This window comes from Staurois parvus, unplaced genomic scaffold, assembly GCF_062004578.1.
Source record: "Staurois parvus isolate SC_StPar_1 unplaced genomic scaffold, SC_StPar_1.0 ptg000155l, whole genome shotgun sequence".
Taxonomy (NCBI): domain Eukaryota; kingdom Metazoa; phylum Chordata; class Amphibia; order Anura; family Ranidae; genus Staurois; species Staurois parvus.
In genome coordinates, this window is record NW_028317951.1 from 4,628,750 (window position 1) to 4,649,705 (window position 20,956).

The 20,956-nt window shown below is 40.0% G+C and overlaps 1 protein-coding gene across 5 annotated transcripts in view; it reads left to right on the top strand.

Moving 5' to 3' along the window:
* SCHIP1 (schwannomin interacting protein 1) overlaps nucleotides 1-20,956 on the top strand; it is a 504,974-nt gene that overhangs the window by 462,464 nt on the left and 21,554 nt on the right. For all 5 annotated transcript variants that reach the window (XM_089675432.1, XM_089675433.1, XM_089675434.1 and 2 more), the window contains 2 exons: nucleotides 12,653-12,771; nucleotides 18,755-18,872. In XM_089675432.1, coding sequence (XP_089531558.1) covers nucleotides 12,653-12,771; nucleotides 18,755-18,872 — 237 coding nt within the window. The remainder of the gene's footprint in view (nucleotides 1-12,652; nucleotides 12,772-18,754; nucleotides 18,873-20,956) is intronic.

Here is a 20,956-nt window from a genome sequence, read left to right on the forward strand (position 1 = left end):
ACATGAAGGCTTGGGCAGCAAAAAGAGGCATGGGCGGGTGATGCAGACCCCGGCCATCAATCCCAAAACAGAAATGTCACATTGAGATAGTTTACATAATCTGTAGTAATACAATCAAATCTAGTCAATGTATCACAATGTCATTATTATACATCTGCATGGTGCTGGAGGCCAATAAGGACCAAGGAGTCTTGCACCCAAATGAATGTAACAAAGTAGAATGTGACCCGGTGTACCTGTTTGGGGATTGATCACAAATATTGGGGATTATCTGCCAGTAGTTTAGTTGTGAGTTTGAGCATGTGCCTGTGTGGCTCTAGCCTAAAGAAGATCTGCCACATATGAAGTAAAAACATTGGGGTGTATTTATAACAAATTTGCATAGGATTTCACCCAGTGAAAGTACATGTACATCCATTCTGTGCAAATAGGGGAAAAAATCATTATTAGGGTATTCCCTGTGCTGGTTAAGGCTAGGTTCACACCAGCACAGTGGCTAAATGGTTAGCACTTCCGCCTGGCAGTACCTGGGTCGTTAGTTCGAATCCCAACCATGGCACCACCTGCCTGGAGTTTGCATGTTCTCCTTGTGCCTGTGTGGGTTTCCTCCAGGTACTCCGGTTTCCTCCCACACTTCAAAGACATGCTGGTAGGTGAATTGGATCCTATCTAAATTGGCCCTAGTATGTGTATGATGAATGTGAGTTAGGGACCTTAGATTGTACGCCCCTTGAGGGTTAGGGACTGATGCGAATGTACAATATATATGTAAAGCGCTGCGTAAATTGACGGCGCTATATAAGTACCTGAAATAAAATAAATATGCAGTTTGCGATTGATCCGTTTCTGCAGTGCATTTTTGCACACGTGTTTTGAATTTTTTTTTTTTCCAACTTGTTGCTGGGCAGAATAAAACACATCAAAAATGCACTGCATGCTTTTCTGCAGCATCTCCATTGAAGTCTATAGACCCAAAAACACAACGTTTTGCATTTAAAAAAGTCCTTGACCCTTCAAAAAACACAGGTGAAAATGCGGAGATGTGAACCTTTCCCATAGGAAATCATTAAATGGACTGCTGTGCGTTTCTGCAAAACACAGCGGAAACCGCATAGATGTGAACCTAGACTAAATGTTTCCCTATTTGACCACTAAATGGTGCTAAATATCATAGGAGTTTCCTATAATAGCTCCATCCAGTGGACAGATGTGGTATTTTCTGTTATAAAGCAATGAAAAAAGACCGACTCAGGAAATATCCTGATAACATTTGTTTCTTTTCCCATTCGCACTGACTGTACAAACACTTTTACTGACCGAACTCCTATCCTATGCATTTTTTTTTTTTTTGTTTTAAGTGTAAAGAATGGTTTTATGTCTTGTAAAAAAAGGACTGTTCTTTGTTTCCACTTTGCAGATAATTTAAATAATGGCACATGGGTGAATTGTACTATATTGGAGCACTAATCTGGTCTTGCTTCGAGTGGTTCTAAAGGCTCAAGGTTTTTACCTTCATGCATTCTATGATAAAAAAAAAAAAAAAGCAAAAGTATAATGCAGTTGTGTTTCCCACCTAGAACAAGGTAATTGAAACAACAGTGGTGTTTATAGCTATGAGACAGCTTTCATCATGTTTTCTCCTCTTGGTATTCTGTAGCAGGCTGCAATGTGGAGTTAAAAGCTTATCTGAAGCTCAGAGATGGGCTGACAGTCTGGCAGTCTGCAGAAATGGTATGTCTACATTCCCAGTTTTCTCTGTAGAGGTGTAATTGACCTAAAGATTTGGAAGGCACTTCAGTTGTCTGCAATGGAATTTGAAATATTTTTTAAAGGTGACTCAGCAGACTTTTTAATGCTAGGCTGGGGGTTCTGCTTCCATTACTCTTTACAAAAGTTTTCCATTTTAAAAGCAGATGCCGCCTTTCACACTATGGTTCATGTTACACCCATATTTAGGGTGGTTCCCTATCTACAAATGCACCCCCCTTACCGGAATTGTGGGGTTCTCCCCGTAGGCTTCTGTTTAGTTTTGAGTAAGGCACGACCATGCCTGGCATTGCCCACAGACTCCACAGGAATCTGTGAATTTAAGATATGTCCTATCTGCCACTGTCCAAAGTCCAGTACCCATAATAACTTTGGGGAGCAGGGCGATACAACATAAAAGTCTTGTATATGTAGTTTCCTCTTTTTATCAATGTATGTGCATTTATTCTTTTTTTTGCTTAAAATTGGACTGTGCCTTTTAAATACCTATACCAAACATGAGCCTGTGCTTTACATGTGCATCGTCTCCAGCTCTACCTAATATCTGTTGTCTTCCCTACAGCTCCATTCAGCCACAGGGAGCAAAAATGTCTGTGTAAGTCATTAATTAGAGCTTACACAGGCCAAAGGACTCTGTCCCAACCCCTGTGTACAAGTGTTGGGTGCCAGAGAAACCAAGCACCAGTACCGTCGCAGGCTTCCCATATCCATAAGCACCAGGTCTTCCCCTTTGCTCCCTACAGCCAAGCAGAACAGCTAGGAAGTAGAGGGAAGGTCAGTGTGGGCAGTTCGGGAGGGCAGCACTTAAGTGAAGCCCTTATTTTGCCATGCATGGGAAAAGCCCAAGTCCATGTTAACAGTCTAGTTTGTATGAATAGTTAAGAGCAATACAGCACTGAACTGCCTATTCTTCCCAGAGCAAGTGCTGCTGCACATTTTCTACAGTGCTGGTGGAAGAGCCAAGTTTTTAGTCATGTGATCTCTGTAAAGGGGAATAAAATCCTACTCCATAATTTTGATCCTCTTCTTAACATTTATCATTTGAGTATAGGTGCACTTAATCCATATCAATCCACATAAGTTATCAGAAGCAATGTTTTGAATGAGAAGAAACAATAATTTTTGTGTATGTTTGCTTCCTTTTTCTGTTGAAAGCCCTATGGTATCACTTTGATCCAGATCCCTCAACTGTCCATAGATGAATCGAAATTTGGCCAGTTCAGCAGAGACCAGCTGAATTTTGATCCTTCTATGGCCTTTCCCGTTCGGTAGAAGTCGATCGAATAATAGTGTTTTTGGTGTGTGGTGCTCAGATGCCATGTAGTTCCAATTTATTTTAAATTATTTTTGCTTTTGATAGAATGGAGAAGGTTTCAGAGCGCAACAAACAATCTGACAGGTGGTCTGTCCAATTCATAATCTTATTAAAAAACTGTTTAGGGCAGAGCTGGACTTAAAGGAAAAAGATAAACGTTTAAGGGGTTAAACTGGAATTCCAGGCTAATGCTAACTATACTTAAACCTGTTCCCATCTGCCTTCTAAATCCTGTTCTAAGTCCCCGTTAAAGGAAGATGCTCGTGCTTACCTATTATCAAGTTGGTCCGGTCAGATCACATGATTGGCCCCCAGTGGTGGCTTAAGGGGAGAGAAGGGACAGCCGACATCAGATACCCCATGGTAAGCGTATGGTTGACCTCACCACTCAAGCATGTCAGCTGTTGTTGGTAATCCCTTCTCTCCCCTTAAACCAGTCATTGGGGAGATCATGTGATCTGACCAGAGCACCCTCAGAATAGGTAAGTAAAAGCATCTTCCTTCTACAGGGTAGCTAGTATAGAGGTTGGGGGTGAGGGAGTTGGAAGTGGCAGCATGTTTAAAGCAGTATTAAACTCAAAACCAAAAATGTAATGTGTTGCAGCTTACCAATTCTTAGATGTGGTGGCTGCATTAGTTTTCTTTTTTAGATTTTTTTCCCCTCTGTTTTCACTAGGTGATCTTCCTTTCATTCCTTTCACAGGATAATTAGAATAGGGTTTAGAAGGAGGGTGGGGTAAGCAGGTTTAAAGCAATACTAAAGGCTTACATTTTTTTTTCTAAAAATACCAAACATGTCTATACTTACCTGCTGTGTGTAGTGGGTTTGCACAGAGCAGCCTGGATCCTCCTCTTCCCGGGTATCCACAGGCTGTCCTGGCCCCTCCCTCCAGTCGAGTGCCCCCACAGCAAGCAGCTTGCTATGGGGGCACCTGTTGCTCCGTGTGTTCATTCATACATGGAGCCGTGCTCGGCCCCGCCCCCTCTCTCTTCTCATTGGCTGTGATGGCTCCCCCTGCTGTCTCAGTTAATGAGGGGAGGGAGTCCCAGGATAGCCAAGACTCCAGTGCACATTGCTGGATCAAGATGTTTACCTTTATCCTTTACAACCACTTTAAGCATAGTTAGCAGCAGGGGCGGACTGACCATTTGGAAACTTGGGCACTGCCCGAGGGCCTGGGGTCAGTAGGGGGCCCCATGAGATGCCCCTGGTACCTTTTTCATAGGCTTTTTTGAGTTTGGGCAAGGACACAGGGGCCCAATGATCCCCTATTGCCCAGGGGCCCCATGAGTTGTCAGTCCACCCCTGGATAGCAGTAGCCTGGAAATCCAGTTTACATTTAAAGGAGACTAAAGATGGTTTAAAGTTAAAAATTTTTATATCATATGTGTCATAGTGACTCTACAGCGTAGCCAACATGGGATGGATTATGCAAAAAAAAAACCAAAACTTCTGAAGATCAACATAAAGGGACTGTATCCTCGGCACTCCCTGGTCACAAGTTGTCTAGGCTGTTTGGGTGCATTTCAAGGGATTGATGGGATGTGGCTTCCTACTTTTTATCTGTCCAATCAATCTTTTGTATTTATTTCAGTGGACCGACTTTAAGGTTTCTACTTAAAATGTATTTTCATGCATTATAGGACGGAAAACTATGTGAATGGGCTTTTTGCATTGTTTTTTTTCCCTTGGCTTTGTCTTACTATTAATGAATTGGTTTGGCTGTAAGCAATTAAATCCTAACTACTGTATATTTTACAACGGACTGGTACTAAAGTATTTGATGTATATTACCTTATGAAATAGGAGTGAAGATTTTAGCCAGAAACTGACAATAGATATTCTGCAGTAGAATATTTCACTGTCTCCTTACCTTTTGAAATCTAAATATAATCGTGTCAAGGATCCAGATGCTGCATTTTGTCTTTATTAGGGAAAGGCAGAAGCATATCAGTAGATAGAGGCAGCATTCCCTGTTGAGTGTGGCAGGTGATAGTGGGAGTATGATGGGCTCTGGTGCTGTGTGCAAGGCTGGGATAGATCCGAATGGCAGAGAGTAACAGATGTCTTCACTTGTATGTGAGAAGAACAAACACACAGTGGGCCTAAGTAGGGAGAAATTCACATTCAGTCTGTGTGTTTGAGCTGTCACACAGCATAGAAAAGAAGGCTAATCAAAGCTTTCGAGACAAGTATTCCAGGCAACTGTTTTAGAAAGTGGAGCATGGGCAAACGTGTTCTAACTTGGAAGGCTAGATCTTGCTAAAAATGAACTGCAGCCAGCAAAGGAAGGATATGACCTTGCATGAAATCTCTTCCCTTAATTTGGTGGAAACATCTGCAAAGGTAACAGCGCTTTTGATACAGTAGCTGTACAGTTTTTTTTTTTTTTTTAAATGTGCATAGTCTTTGGTTTGCTGTCTGCAGATTGAAAATCAGTAGGCGCGCTGTTATAAATAGTTATGGACATCTCAAACCAATGCTATTGTTCTGGGGGTAGGCTTGTAGAAAATGGGTAAGTTTACCCAAAAATAAAATTCTATCTTTGGCTGGCTACAGATTTGCTGAATCATGTGGCTTCTTATATCACTCTGTGATTGCTGATTTCTGAAAGAAAGTGTCAAATGGAGATCATGAAATCTATGAAGCTGACCGTATGCTAGTACAGCCTTTCTCTGCATTTTCAACACAGAGGAACCCTTGAAATACTTAATAATTAATACAAAAATTACAATATATACAGGGCAGCACAGTGGCTAAATGGTTAGCACTTCCATCTGGCAGTACTAGGGTTGTTGATTCGAATCCCAGCCATGGCACTCCCTGTCTGGAGTTTGCATGTTCTCCCTGTGCCTGCGTGGGTTTCCTCTCGAGTTCTCCAGTTTCCTCCCACACTCCAAAGACATGCTGGTAGGTTAATTGGATCCTGTCTAAATTGGCCCTAGTATGTGTATATATGAATGTAAATTAGGGACCTTAGATTGTACACCCCTTGAGGGTTAGGGACTGATATGAATGTACAATATATATGTAAAGTGCTGCGATATATAAGTACCTGGAATAAATAAATAAATCTGATTTTGCATTTCAACCATTTTTGTACATTAATACAAATTTTAGGGAGGTCTTGCCTGGCTAAGATTTTTGGTACATTACAATACATCACATCCTTTACAACATTTTCATTAAAGAAAATGTAAGTTTTATCCCTTTATCTAGAATTTGTTTAAACCTAAACATTACTTATGGTTTCTGTTTGACTTTGAAACAGTTTTGATGATACATTAGTGAGATGGTCAGTGGGAAGAATGCTCCTTACATAGGTGGTCATTGGGAAGGATTACCTCCTTATAAACAGCTTAAAAGATCAATGGTGTCAGTGGTGAACTTATCCGAGAAGTAGAAACTGTTTAAGGAATCTCTAGTGACCTCTGAAGGCATTATAGGTTTCCATGGAACCCTCGTCAAGAAACCCTGCTCTAGTAGAAATTTAGTTTGAAAATTGTTAATTTTATGAATGTTTGTTTGATTTTCTAATCATTAGTGTGGGTCAAATTAATTTCTATTTTTTCGATTGCAATAATGAGAAAATTTGAAGAAGCAGGATAGAACAAATTTCTAACTATAAATGTAGTTTTGTTTGGGGGAAGGCCATTCACTACAAAATTGAATGTTAAAGGCAAAAGGTTTTTGAAGTACTTCAAAATGGCATTCTTCTACACATCAAATGTACTGATAAGAATTTTCATACAAATGTGCATATAAAAGTGCGTTCCAAAATCTACTAGTGTATGGCCAGCCTTAGAGCCCTTTCACCTTGACACAACTTGTAGTGTGTTTTTTTCATGAATTTGCTGTGGTTTTCAAGGATGGTGATTTGAATGGAACCAGTTAGAGCGACCCATAAAAAACAATTCTTTAAGGGTTGTGGTAGTACATATGGGTCCTATAGAAATAATTACATTCTGTCATCTATTGGTACAGCTACTTTGGTCAATTTATCAACCAGTATTTGCCATGCTTGTAGGTAGGTGATAGAAATGGATAAAGATTTTTGCCAGAAGTTCCTCTAATAATGTACCTCCCTTATCAAGGCTAAATAGGACAAAAAAAAAAGAACTTTGCCAGGAGTTCCTTTAATAATGTACCTCCCTTATTAGGGCTAAATAGGACAAAAAAAAAGAACTTTCTGAATGGTAGTATAGCTATTGTTTTTTTCCTTAGATTTAAATGGGGTACACACTATGAGAGAATCAGACGAACTATCAAATTACCATGATGTAATCGAGAATGGTATTACCTTGTATGAAAATTCTTGAAGGACAAAGGCAAAATTTATATCTTGTGTAGCTTTTCTATGTTCATTGCCACCTTCTTCAGGTCCCTTTTTGCTTCTGATCATGCACATTTTTTTCTGTTTGATTATTTCCGTATGGCTACTATACACATTGAGCGAAAATCAGACGTTGACATTATGTTCACGTTTGCTATTCTAGCTTGCGCCTTTGTTTTTTTCCATCTGAACAGTCTGTTGAAAGCACTATACCAACAATCAGATAATCACCCGATATAGTTCCTCTTACGGATTTTTTTTCTTCCAATTTTCCTATAATGTGTACTCAGCTTTAATTGTTTGTCTTTCACCAGATTTTTTTTTTTTTTTTTGCTGCATTGTATCCTTACAGTTTCCATCAAAATAGGCCAGACTGAGGAGACATAAAAAGCAGATATTTTTCTCAACGTTATAAATAGGCCTTTATATTGTACTATAAATTGCATTGCAGATTTAAAGAAACTATTTTAGTATACATGGTTCCATATTTGAGTTTCATTGCAAATTGTCTTTGTATCGGCAGCCTGCCATCTTCTTTGACCGCATTTTTTGAAGCAGACAGGGGAAGTGGCTGATCTATTAAAGTGGATTGTAGTGAGTTAAATAGAAGTGCAAGCCATAGTGATTAGAAAGGCCAGCACAAGAGCTTTCACCTCACAGGGATTACATTATTGCTGGGAAGGAGAACACGTGTAGTCACTTGAAAATGGCTAAGAAGCTTATTCTTTGCAGCACGCCTGTATGTTCAATGACACATGTGGATGTTTTTATTTAATCACGGCTTAATTTCTTTTATTAAAAATGTTTTACTTGCTGGCTTCATTCAAGGTGTTTTATTCTGGAGATTTGTTCCTTTCAGAAAATATGGCTGACAAATTGTTACAGATTATGGTCCATGGGATGTAGTTAATCTTCTTACACCAGATTAGATCCCCCATCCCTTTAATTGCATGAAGTGACTTATTCTGTGTGTTTGTGTATGTTAAGATGTGTAAAATGAAACTGGAGTCAGACAAGGAGAATTCTAGGAATGCAGGCAAAGCTTGATTTTCATTTTAGATCCATTGTTGTGGACATCATAGACAGACAGTCATAGGGTATATTCCATGGTTTATTATTTGATATGTGTATCCTAGCATCATTCCATTTTCATGATTTTATATTTCCATCTGAGTATTCAGTACTGTACTGATCAAATGTCCTACACAGGTACATCCTTGTTTTTTTTGTTTACACTTTATTGATGAGAGATAGATAGATAGATAGATAGATATAGAATAGATAGATAGATAGATAGAGATATAGATTAGATAGATAGATATATATATATATATGAAAATGCCTGAATATTATAACATTTATGAGCTTGGATGGGATTGCTGCATGACTTTGAAATTTAAACCAAATTACTATTTAAAATGCTTCTCTAGCTAACCTATTTTCTTCAGCTTTTGATAGAATATGGAATTGTTCGAATCCCTGTCAATTTTTCCTCCTGTCTGTGACCCACATAGAATATGGAATTGTTAGAATCCCTGTCAATATTTTCCTCCTGTCTGTGGCCCACTGAAGAGATTCTCCTACACGTCCTGTATTGGAGACACAACAGGAAGTGAGTGGTGCAGCTGTCACTGGGACAAGTGTTTCCATTGGAAGATTTCTCCTCGTCTGCTGTTAATTGACAATCTTAAGACAAACAGAAGGAATCTCCCCAGCAGGAGGAGGGGACTGCTTTTGCAATTTTTGATATTCCGTGTTCTTATATTGTATGCTCTTACAAGTCTTACAGAAACCTGGCAGTTGCAGGGACCTTTACAATATATTCCAGCCCCTACAGAAATGTTAACTCTCCTGTAACATAAGCAGAAATGGTTAGCTGAAGACACATGGGGGTTGTGCACATTGGGATTTGGAAGCAGCAATCAAGTTCCTATGGTCAACATCTCTCCTTCTTCTTTTCTTATGTTTTGTACAATTACTGCAGCTGTCATTATAAATTTCTAAATGGCAGGGTGGTTCACAGCAGTTATGGATCAAGCATAAAGCATTCACTTAGGCTAAGATCACACTAGCTTTGTTAGCAGGCATTTGGGAAGCGTTTTTATTGCTCCTCAAACGCCTATGAAAATTCTGCACATGGCAGCGCACAGTGCTGTTCACACTGAAGCATTACCGTCAAGGTAAAATTGACGCCTGATGTCCAGTCAGGAGGAGTTGAAGCCTCCCATTCAAGTCTATGGTGACCCTCCTCAAACACCTAGCAGGCGTTTGCGGGGCGTTAATACCATTAAATTTCATTTGTAGGTGTTTGTGGTGCGGTTTTAACACTTGGCAAATGCCTATGAAACACCTCACAAATGTGCATAGGGCATTTGGGGAGCTTTTGAGGAGCATTAAAAATGCTTCCATTATGCCTGTCAAATGCTATAGGGGAGATGACAAGCATTAGAAGCGTTAGAAAGTGTGAACGAGCCCTTATGATGTTAGATATAATTATGATTAAGAATATAACAGTTGGATGATTCGTCTGTATCTGTTTCCTCTTGTACCTAATTGTATTGTAACTGTAATGTCTACCTTCATTTTGTAAACGCTGTGCAAACTGTTGGCGCTCTATAAATCCTGTACAATAATAATATAATAATATCTACAGCTAAAAAGTTTTTTTGTTTTGGATGGAGTAGAGAAAGGATAAAGCCCCTGCCAGATTGTTTTGTTTTGGGTTTTTTTTTCTTTACTGTCTATGTACCTTTTGGGGAAATTTCTCTTTACTTCCCAGAGATGCAACAGGAAGTTAGAGGAAATCTAAAGTAAGAGAAGTTAAGCTGGCCAAATACCATTCCTTTTTTTATTTTTTTATTTTTCAGCCATCAGGTTGCACACAAAAAGCTAACAGATGCTTCCATCCACACAAGATTTATGGAGAACTCTCTACACCCCCCCCCCCCCAAGGGCTTTGTATTCTAACAGCTGCATCCACAACTGTCAGAATACATTGATCAGCAGCTGCCGCTGATCGAAAATAGTTTTCAAGCTTGTACCTTCAAAAGAAGTCGATCAAAGGATAAACTTCAAGCAATCAGGGAGGGCAGTCCCTGCTGAACTGGCCATATTTCGATTGTGTATGGCCCACTTTGGACAGGTGTTCCTATCAGGAAATTTTTCTTAACCTCTTGTTTTGAGGACAAGAAATAATTGGATTTTTTTGGTGACAATGGTTACAAGAACAAACACAGGGGTGAATCTCCAGTGGGGACACAGAAAGCAATAAAAACTTGACAGAACATCTAATCCAGCCAAGGATTAATGGAACCCCAGGATCCTTCCAGAGATTGGTTGGGGTTTCTTCAGCAATGAAGTTAGTCAGCACTCAAGTTAGTTTTTACTGACACCGATGATCTGTAAGGGGGGATTCTTCCCACTGACCACCACATTTAAGTGATTCTAAAGGTTAATTCTTTTTTTTTTGTAAAATAACAAACATGTCTATACTTACCTGCTCTCTGCAGTGCTTCCCGGCCACCCTATAGTAGAACTACTGCTACAGTGCGGCAGGGCTGCGCAAAATCATGCGGCTAGGCATGTCAATCACCGGGTCATGGCCGGAGATTCCCCACCGGCACCTGACAATTGCCTTGCAAAGCTAACAGGGGAGAGAGCTGTGTGTAAACAACACAGGTCTCTCTCCTGCCAGCAAGGACATGCTGTTTTTGTATTTCTCTTCTGTGTAGCATGTCTCCAAGGTAAAACAGCACACAACACGCACACAGTTAACCCTTTGATTGCCCAAAAGTTAACCACTTCCTGCCCAGTGTCATTAGTACAGTGTCAGTGCTTTTTATTAGCACTGATCACTGTATTTAGTGTCAGTGGCAGTTAGCCAGTTCCCACCCAGTGTCAGAATGCCTGCTGCAGTCCCGCTATAAGTCCCTGATCGCCGCCATTACTAGTATAATAAATAAATAAAAATCCCATTATATATACCGCCATTTGTAAACACTATAACTTTCACGTAAACCAATTAATTTATACATATTGGGATTATTTTTAGCAAAGACGTGTAGCATAATACATTTGGCCTAAATTTATGCCGAAATTAGATTTTTAAATTTTTTTTTATTTGATATGTTTCATATCAAAAAGTCAAAAATGTTTTGTTTTTTCAAAATTGTTGGTCTATTTTTGTTTATAGCGCAAAAAATAAAAAAATGTACAGGTGATGAAATACACCAAAAGAATTCTCTATTTGAGGGGGGGGGGGAAGGACATAAATTTAATTTATGTACAGCGTTGCATGACTGCGCAATTGTCAGTTAAAGTAATGCAGCGCCGTATCGCAAAAAATGGCATGGTGAGGAAGGGGGGTAAATCTTCTGGGGGGCAAGTGATCAATACATTTTGGTTTGTATGTTCCATTTCTATTGCATGAAAGGGTCTTTTCCTGGTTAAGCTGTGTTTTAACAGAAAAAAAAAAATTTTGTTCAGCTTTTTGTTACAAAATGTAAGATTAAGTTTGATTCAGAGGAAAGCAAAATATTTCATCCCATGGACCTTCTATCTGAATCAGGGGTGGACTGACAACTCATGGGGCCCCCGGACAATAGGGGATTATGGGGCCCATGTGTCCTTGCCCAAATGCAAAAAAGCCTATGAAAAAGGTACCAGGGGTATCTCATGGGGCCCCCTACTGACCCCGGGCCCTCGGGCAGTGCCCGAGTTTCCAAATGATCAGTCCACCCCTGATCTGAATTATTGTTACAGTGGATTGGTTCAGTTCACAATATGACTGCTCCACATTGTGGTTGATATACTAAGGGCAAATAGACTGCACTTTGCAAGTGCAGTTGCTTCCGAGTTTAGTAAATTACAGTAGGTAGAGCTTCACTTTACAAAGAATACCCAATCACATGGAAGAAGAAATAAAAAAACAGCATTTTTGCTTGCCCTTGATTGAATGACGAAAATCAGTAGAGCTTCCCCTCATTTACCAATGCTATGGAGCAACTGCACTTGTAAAGTGCACAGTCTGTTTCTATTTGCCTTTAGTAAATCAACCTCATTGTGTTCAAGTGGACCAAGCAGATATTTATTTTCCTGGAGTGTGGTTTTAGATGAATGTATAGATTTATGTATGTTAAATATGTATAAACATAATGGAGAATTCAAGTGTCTCTCACACACAAAAATATACTCAGAATGGAATGTGACAACTTACATTTTAATGATTTATATTTAGGCTCAGAAGAATGAAAGAGAATCCATCAGGCAAAAACTGGCACTTGGGAGTTTTTTCGATGATGGCCCTGGCATCTACACTAGTTGTAGCAAAAGCGGGAAGCCAAGTCTGTCTTCCAGGTACGTGCTGTTGTCTCAATACCATCTTAAAATTGTCTTGTTGTATGTTGCCCATTGTAGACCTGAGTTTTCCTGTAAGGAGAGCATTAAAAATGCAGATTCAAGGGGTGCCTGCATACTTGCAATTAGGAGCAGAGATTGATCACTGAAATTGGTCATGTTTACATGGTGTGCGCACCAGCATGCATAGACAAAGTAGCACGAGAAACAATACTGCTTCCCTTGCTAGGAGGGTGAGTGTGTGATTGTGTGCCCACCCAATAAGACATGCCAGGAGGTGTGGACCCCTGTCCTAGACAATGGGGTTTGAGGACAGCATATGGGCCGCTTTATAATAGTGGATACTTTTCAGCATACAATAAGATTTCCACTAAAATATGTATAGATCCACCTCTGCTCTTTTTCGGGAGAAATTAATAACACTTATCCTTCCTAATTGGATTAAAATGAAATCTCTAGGAATTCCTAGGAGCAGTGAATTAAGAGATATAATTTTGACGTTTAGCCCTTTGGGGATAATATTTATGCCAGAGTGTATTTTCTAATGGAGTTCATAGTGGGATTTTTATTTCAATTTGATTAGTTTATGAGAGGTTACAAAGTTTTATTTCTGATAGATTGCCGTTATCCCACTTTACTACTCGGTATAAGTGGAAGCATAAAAGAAAACCACCAATTACCTGAGTGGTGATGATTATTATTATGTCAGTGATTACTGTTATTAATAGTTTATGTAGTGTGTATATACAAAGTTAAAAAGTCAAAATTATCTTTTAGTTTACAGCTTCTATGAATTCATAAATGCAGATGCTGCTAATTATTATAATGTTTTCATTGTCAAATTTGTATTTGTATAACAAAACCTATAGAGCCGTAGCAAGATACGATACTTGGAATTGACCTAAATTCTGCTATGGGTGGTTCCTGCACACTGGATTTTTGCCTCATTATTTTGAATGATGCAAACTTCATCTAATTGGAAGTTGTGAGCCAATAAACATTGAATAGTTTTGTACATAAAAGGGTATACCTGTTGTTCAAACAGCCAGGAAAGCGGAACTATTTTCTGCATGTTGTCACCAAACACATTGCAGCTTCTGCTGGTGGTCCATGGTACCGTACAGGTTGTATAGGTTTTCACTGGAAACCTAAATATCACAGTAATCATCCTAATAAAATGTTACCTGTGTTCAGTTTTTGATGCATGCATAGATTTATGTATGCTAAATATGTCTACACATAATGGAGAAATAAAGTGCCTCTCACACACAAATATGTACTCAGAAGCTGTTCGTTTAAGGGTACCCTCAAAAAAAAAAAAAAACATTTTGAAAAGCATACAGGTTACATAGCCTACCTTCAGTATTTCATCCAGGCCATCCCCATTTGTCTGTAATCTGCAAACCTGGTATCTGGTATGCTGGAGGATATTCCCAAACCTACACACTGTAGGCCATTCTTTAAAGTCTTCACACTTACCTGTCCAATGGTCCTGCACCCAAATCTTCTACTGAGCGACGGTCTTCGGGCCTCTTCATTGGCCAGTGGGAAATGACATCACTCCTGCGCATGGGCAGGAGTCCATCATCCCACCACTCGGAGAGCAGCCCGGCACTCTAAGCTGAGCTGTGCATGCACAGCTCTGTTTACAGTTCTGGAGGAGACGGTGAGCAGGCAGGTAGGGGCTTTTTTGTTGCATGTCTCTTCTGCAATAAAAGCCTGCCTGTTTGCAGTGTTTTCAGCGGGACTTCAGTTCAGTTTCACAGTGGTTGTAAACCCTTACCATAAACCTACGGAGGTTACTAGCCTCAGGTGACACACAAAGATGAAAAAAATCCTCCTAAATAGGTTGTACCTGTTTATCTGCAACCTTCTCTTATCTACATCTATTCAAAGTATACAGATCAAAGGCTATTTCTCAGCTCCAGAAGCCAGGGAGTGGGATCTGATGTCACACATTCCACAACAGAGAGCAGGAAGCTGAGTGAAATCTGAGACCTGAGTGGAAGTAATGGACATCCCCCCCCCTCCTTTACAGTCTTCTAGGGAAATGTAGATAGCTAAGGCTGTCACTTACCTTCTCTGTGCTAGACGTGGGGGAGCTTGGCCATCTCCTGGGATTTTATGGTGTCAGCAAAACCTGTCAAAAGTGACTCATATAGATAGCAAGGGGAGGAAGAGCAGTATGTGTTTTAGAATGTGGCTAGTACACACTTTAGAGGGATTTGCTTTGTTCATTTTTATTTCAGAGGTTTACAACCACTTTATTATACAATACAGTTCATTAAACTACACTGCAGACATCCATAGGTAACCCTTGTGAAGGGTGTGTGCATGTCTTTACAATGGTGCTGTACAGAATCCAGAGAAAACCAGCATGCCAAGTAGTTTCTGAAGCAGGATTTACTGAAGTCCTGTATTAGCAAACAAACTACACCAACATGTTGAGAGCATGGTCACCCCCTTTTTTGAGGTTACAGACAGAGGGCTACCATGCTCACAAAATGTTGGTGTAACTTTATTGCTGATATGGAACTTTGGTAAATCCTGCTTCAGAATCTACTTGGCATGCTGGTTTTCTCTTCATCATTTAATATACAAAAGCCTGGATTGGACTAAGACATCTTTGTGGAAGGAGGCACAAACACAAAAAATGTTTTGTGAGTCCTTTATCGATACTTTAAAAGATAAGTTTGGGATTTTTTTCTTAAATCATTGCTATCTAGGTGGATGCAGCATTGGTCCGATGCATGTGTCCCCTGCTAGCTCTAATGATGAGAACTGAGCGATCAGATATGACTGATCTCTCAGCTCATCCTGCCGCTCTGATCAGAGAGACAGGACTGTCAGTCACCCCTGTCTGCTCTGCTCCCCCAGCGCTCACTGGAGTGCTGGGCTGTGGAGAGGGCAGGAGCGGCTGGCTCATTCTCCACCTGAGATGTGGAGCCAGGTGCCTGTCCAGGCTATTGGGTGGATCCCGACCATATGGTCGCAATCTTTTCCCTATTCTGGACCGGCTCTGTGACATCAGCTGACAGTGGGCTTAAGCCTGCTATCAGCTAAAAACAGGTCACAGGAGTGTACAACGAACTGTATTCTTGTAAACCACAGAAGTACAGCCAAACAAGCTTTGGCTCTACTTCTCCTTTAAGCAAAAATCATATAATCTTCGCTATCACTTTCCAAAGATTCCCCAATCCAGCTTTGACCTTTTCCTGAATTCTCCTCTTGATGACTTTTTCAGGAACTCTCTGTGTTGGCTGGCCACTGCTGGGCATTCCTTTTGTAATTGCTAAGTAGTTGGGTCCTAAAAGTTGCAATTCTCCTTTCCACTTCTTTTGGAGTGTGATATTTGGAACACACTGTATCTTTTGTCTTTAATAAATATGTTTTGTGGAAAAATGTACAAAAGCATGATATAACTTTGTATGAATGAAGAGTTTTCTTGACAGTTAAACCTGCTTTAGATTTTTCAATCAGATATGTTAGGAGGTGAAAGCAGCCCCACCATCCCCTATATAAGAAATTGTCCAGAATACGGTTGCTATTGCTTACATAGAACTCATAGCAATACATGTGTAATGGACTTGCTGGCTTTACACCCCGGGCACACCGATCCCGACTTACGGTGAAGTCGCAAGATTTCAAAGTCGGATGACATGCCGATTTGAGGTGCGATTTGCAAGACATCTGACACAGATGTCTATGCAAATCGCACCAAAAGTAGTGTATGTGCTACTTTAGAAATCGGTGCAGATCCGACCAAGTCAGAACCGCACCAATATGACCGCTGTATTTGCGGACAATAGGGTGTGACTTGCCATGTGATTTGCAAGTCATATGTCATGCTAATCGCATGCCAAATTGCACCCGGTGTGTTCAGGGTGTTAGCAGAGCTGCTGTATTTTATGGATATAAAGTTCACAGATCAATTTCACTAGCTGCTTGGTTTTCAAAACATTAAGCCCATACTGCTAGCAGTCCCTCTTGATTGCGGGGAAAAAATTGTGTGATTCGCCATCTAGTTGCAGATTCAGGATTACGTTTTTATTATGAACTGTATGTATATCAAAGGTACATTAAGTTCCTGCATTGTGTTTTTGAATTTAATTCAGTACTTCTTTATATTCCACCATCATTAACTGGAACAGCATAGTGCAGCTGCTGACGTATATGTCAAATAGAATCGAAAAATGAGCTTGGCAGCTGTCCTGGTTACAAAAGCCCACACTGTATTGGCTAACAGCCAGAGACAGTCATTTACCATAGAAAGAGAGATCTGGAATATTTTCTAAGTATAATGTATTCTTCCTTAAATGTGTAATGTGTAGTTTGGTAAATGTAATTATGAAGCATTCTTTTTCTGGGTAGTTCCATTAATTTGTTGTGTATATTGTTGGTTGTATAGCTACCATACAAGCCAGTGAACTGTCACTTGAAAATTACAAGTTTTATGAAAGGTGAAAAACCAAAGCCTAAAATTAGGATGGTACCAAAATCTACAGAATGACATTTTGTGTATTTGTTAGTGAGCCTTTGAAGTCCCTGCATGAAGGCTAAAAGTCACTTAAAGGCACACTATTTTTACACACTATCTCTTAAAAGCACACCACTTCACACCATCTTTGAGTATATTCGAAGGCTAATGGACTGATTTATAAATCATTCCCATACTATTGCTTTATATATTTGAAAAGGAAAAAAGAAACACGCCTGTATGTCTGTAAAGCACGCTGTTATGCTTTACAAATGTGGTCTCCACTTTGCATGCTTTGTGATTCTGACACAAGTGAAGCCCCATTTTATAAAAATAAAAAAACAACCTTGAGTGTACTTGTAGCATTATGCAGAGAACACGCTGTAGCTTTTTTTTATTCCCCCAGGAGTTTGAATTTAACACCATCTTGTGTGTCTAGAAGACATCTGTTTAGACTATCACCTCAAAAGCAGCCCATGGATTATGTGATCTACGGTGGAAGGAAAAAATGATCGCTCTATTCTCCCATCAACGTAGTCAGTGTTGATGAGGGAATCCCTCCCAACATGCTATTGTGTTTTGCTGGCAGGGAGCCTTCCTGACCGGCAGAACACAATTACTGCTAGCAGTTATAGCCACTGGCAGTAGTCACATGTAAAAAATCTGACAGGCTGGTTGTACCCAAGTTGATCGAAGGATCAATTGGGTACAAACAGCCTGCCCATAGATGGATTGAATCTCGCCCAATCCCTGCTGAACCAGCCAAGATTTGATCCATCTGCCTACTTTGTTCCCTATAATATGTTAAGTACCATATGTTAAAGCGGTAATGCATCCAAAACCAAAAATGTAATATATTGCAGCTTGCAATCATTAGATGTGGTGGCTGTGTTAGTTTTATTTTTTTGTAGGCTTTTCCTCCTCTGTTTTTATCTGGTGATTTGGCCAGTAACACACCTCCTGTGTTAGAGTGCCCCAGCTCTGGATGAAGGAGCACAGGGGCACCTATGGACACCAGCATTGTCAGTCTGGGGGGAGAGGAGTGTTTGATGGACTAGCAGATTTGGATACACTAAGAAATTGAAGCCAACCTCCAACTCACACTTTATAATCAATGACTGCAGTTTCTTTATTGGGGGGATAAAGGTTTTACATAAATAAACTAAATTTAATCATTGTAAGCACCTCAGTGGTAAATGGTTAGTCTCATCTCTGTAACTAATACATCTCAAAGAGAACTTGTTCTTTTGAAAAACAACAGACTTACTGGATGGATCTCCAGATGAAAATGGAACAAAGAAAGCCTAAAAAAAGAAAACGAATGCAGATGCCACATCTAAGAATTGGTTAGCTGCAATTTAGTAAATGTTTGCTTTTAGGTTTCATACCACTTTATGTATGGCGCAAAAGTATACATTCCTTGTCTGCTATATATGCACTTTCCACATGTCCAGGAAAGAAATGTTCTGAATTATTGCAATTAATGTTTCACATTTTCATTTCCAGGCTCCAAAGTGGGATGAATTTACAGATCTGTTTTGTAAATGACAGTGGGAGTGACAAGGACAGTGATGCAGATGATAGCAAAACTGAAACAAGCCTAGATACTCCATTATCTCCAATGGTGAGTTTAAGTACATGATTTCCAGACCAGTATCAATTCATTTTTGAACTTTTCAGTGACTGGTAGAAAAGGGTATCTAAAAAAAAAAAAAAATGTTGACTACCTCATTGGATCCCACACTGTCTACTTGCCTGCTATGATCATTATCATGATTCATCTGATCACACAAAAAACATACAGTGAGTGTAAAACCACTAAAAGGGTAGCACAGTTCATTGTGTTCTAAAATGTAAGACTGGCCACAGACGTGCCCTTGTGACATGGCTAAGGCGCTGTAGCTAACATATATGGGCAGTGAAATATTTCCTTCCTCGTGAGGTAAAGAGACTATTAAATCACTCATTACTGCTGCCCAGGGAATCCCTGTGTATCATGGCATGAATTGACACAGAATTGGTCATGATATGTTTATAAGAGATATAGGATTGTCTTTAGGAAATACTCTATACAAACATGTTTCTGAGAGACATTGGGGTATTACCTGGTAAACTTGGCAGTAATCATTTTAGCAGTGGCCTGTACAGCATGGCGGTGTACAAGTTCTGCCTTCTAGTTATGAAAGTTAGTCTAGATACTATGCTTGAATGTCAAAATGAGAGACAATTCTAGTAGAAATATTTCAAGGATAAGTTCACCTTTTGGAAAAAAATAATAAATGCACATATTTTTGCAGGTAAAACAATGCATTTCTTATTTTTGTCCAAAGGAGCCTGTAAAACATCGCACCAGCTATCAATAGATTGCTGATGATGTGCAGGTCTCCTGCAGACCTGTCAGAATATCTGCTTGCTGTGCGGGATGTACGAACAAGCAGATATTCTGACAGGAAGCTTCAATGAACTACCATGGAGCTCCACAGTGCCGTGGTAGTTCATTGAAAACTACAAGCCCACAGCTGCTAAGGCTAAGAAGTGAAAGTTAGACTTTTACATTTCTGTGCTCCTCTTAGGATGGAGGAGCAGATAGATAAATACCAGGCCTATACCATGCATCCAGTACAGAATTTGTGTAGGGATGGCACATTAACCCCAGTGCTCTACCCCTACCTCTAGAACAGGATCCACCATTCGATCTGTTTTTGTTACCATGTACCTGTAGCAAAAAAACTCAACTTGATGTCATCCCCAGGTTTGTAACATTTTTGAGGTGTAGGTACTGGGAGAAAGTATCTGCAGGTACCTCAAGTCATTTAAAAGAGAAGCATAGGATTTTTTTCCCCCAATCATACTAACCTATGTGGATATAGCATCGGTCTGATGTTACATTTGTCCCCTGCCGGCTCGAAGGGTGAAAACTCAGTGATCACCTGATTGCTGAGTTCTCACAGCCACTCTAAGCAGAGAGCGGGACTGTCAGAAGTTAGAAGCTCACGATCAGTCGATCATTTTTTATCAGCAGTTATTTTTGAAGGGATAAAACTCGGGAAAATACATATGTATTGCAGTAAAGAATGCTTGTTATACTCACTGTGGAACCTAAGGGGTTAATCCTCTGCAGTTTGATCCTGACTTCTCTCATCCTTCCCTTCTTCCAGTGTCCCCCTCTTATTGCCTGATAAGACATATGAGTTGGAGACACGCTGCATAAGCTTGGTTTGGTGTGTATTGCTAGAAAGATTGTGTTTTTTTTTCTTGGGAGAGTGCATGTGATCAGCATAGGGCCAATCAGCACTGTCAAGACAGAGGTCAGGGGTTCTGCATTCTCCTAGAGCAGAATAATATAATGAATGCAGGCTCCTGGGTTTAGTAACACTTTAAAGTGAATCTGTCTCAAATGTAATGTTTAATGCATGTATAACCCTGTACACAGCCTGCACATTATCTCACAATGCCACATTAGTGAATGAACTCCCTAGCATACACCTCTGCACCTCCTAATATGCACTCCTATACACCTGTCACATGCACCCATCTTATATCATAACTGCCTCTGATCTCCCATCATTGGTTCAGCAGGTTATCACTTGTCAGGGCTTCACAGCAGGAGAAAGTGAGGCTTTATGTGGACTCTATGGGGAGTGGTATCAAATTTAAGAATAACATATGTATTTGAGGACACTATAATGTTCCTACGCATAAGCAGGA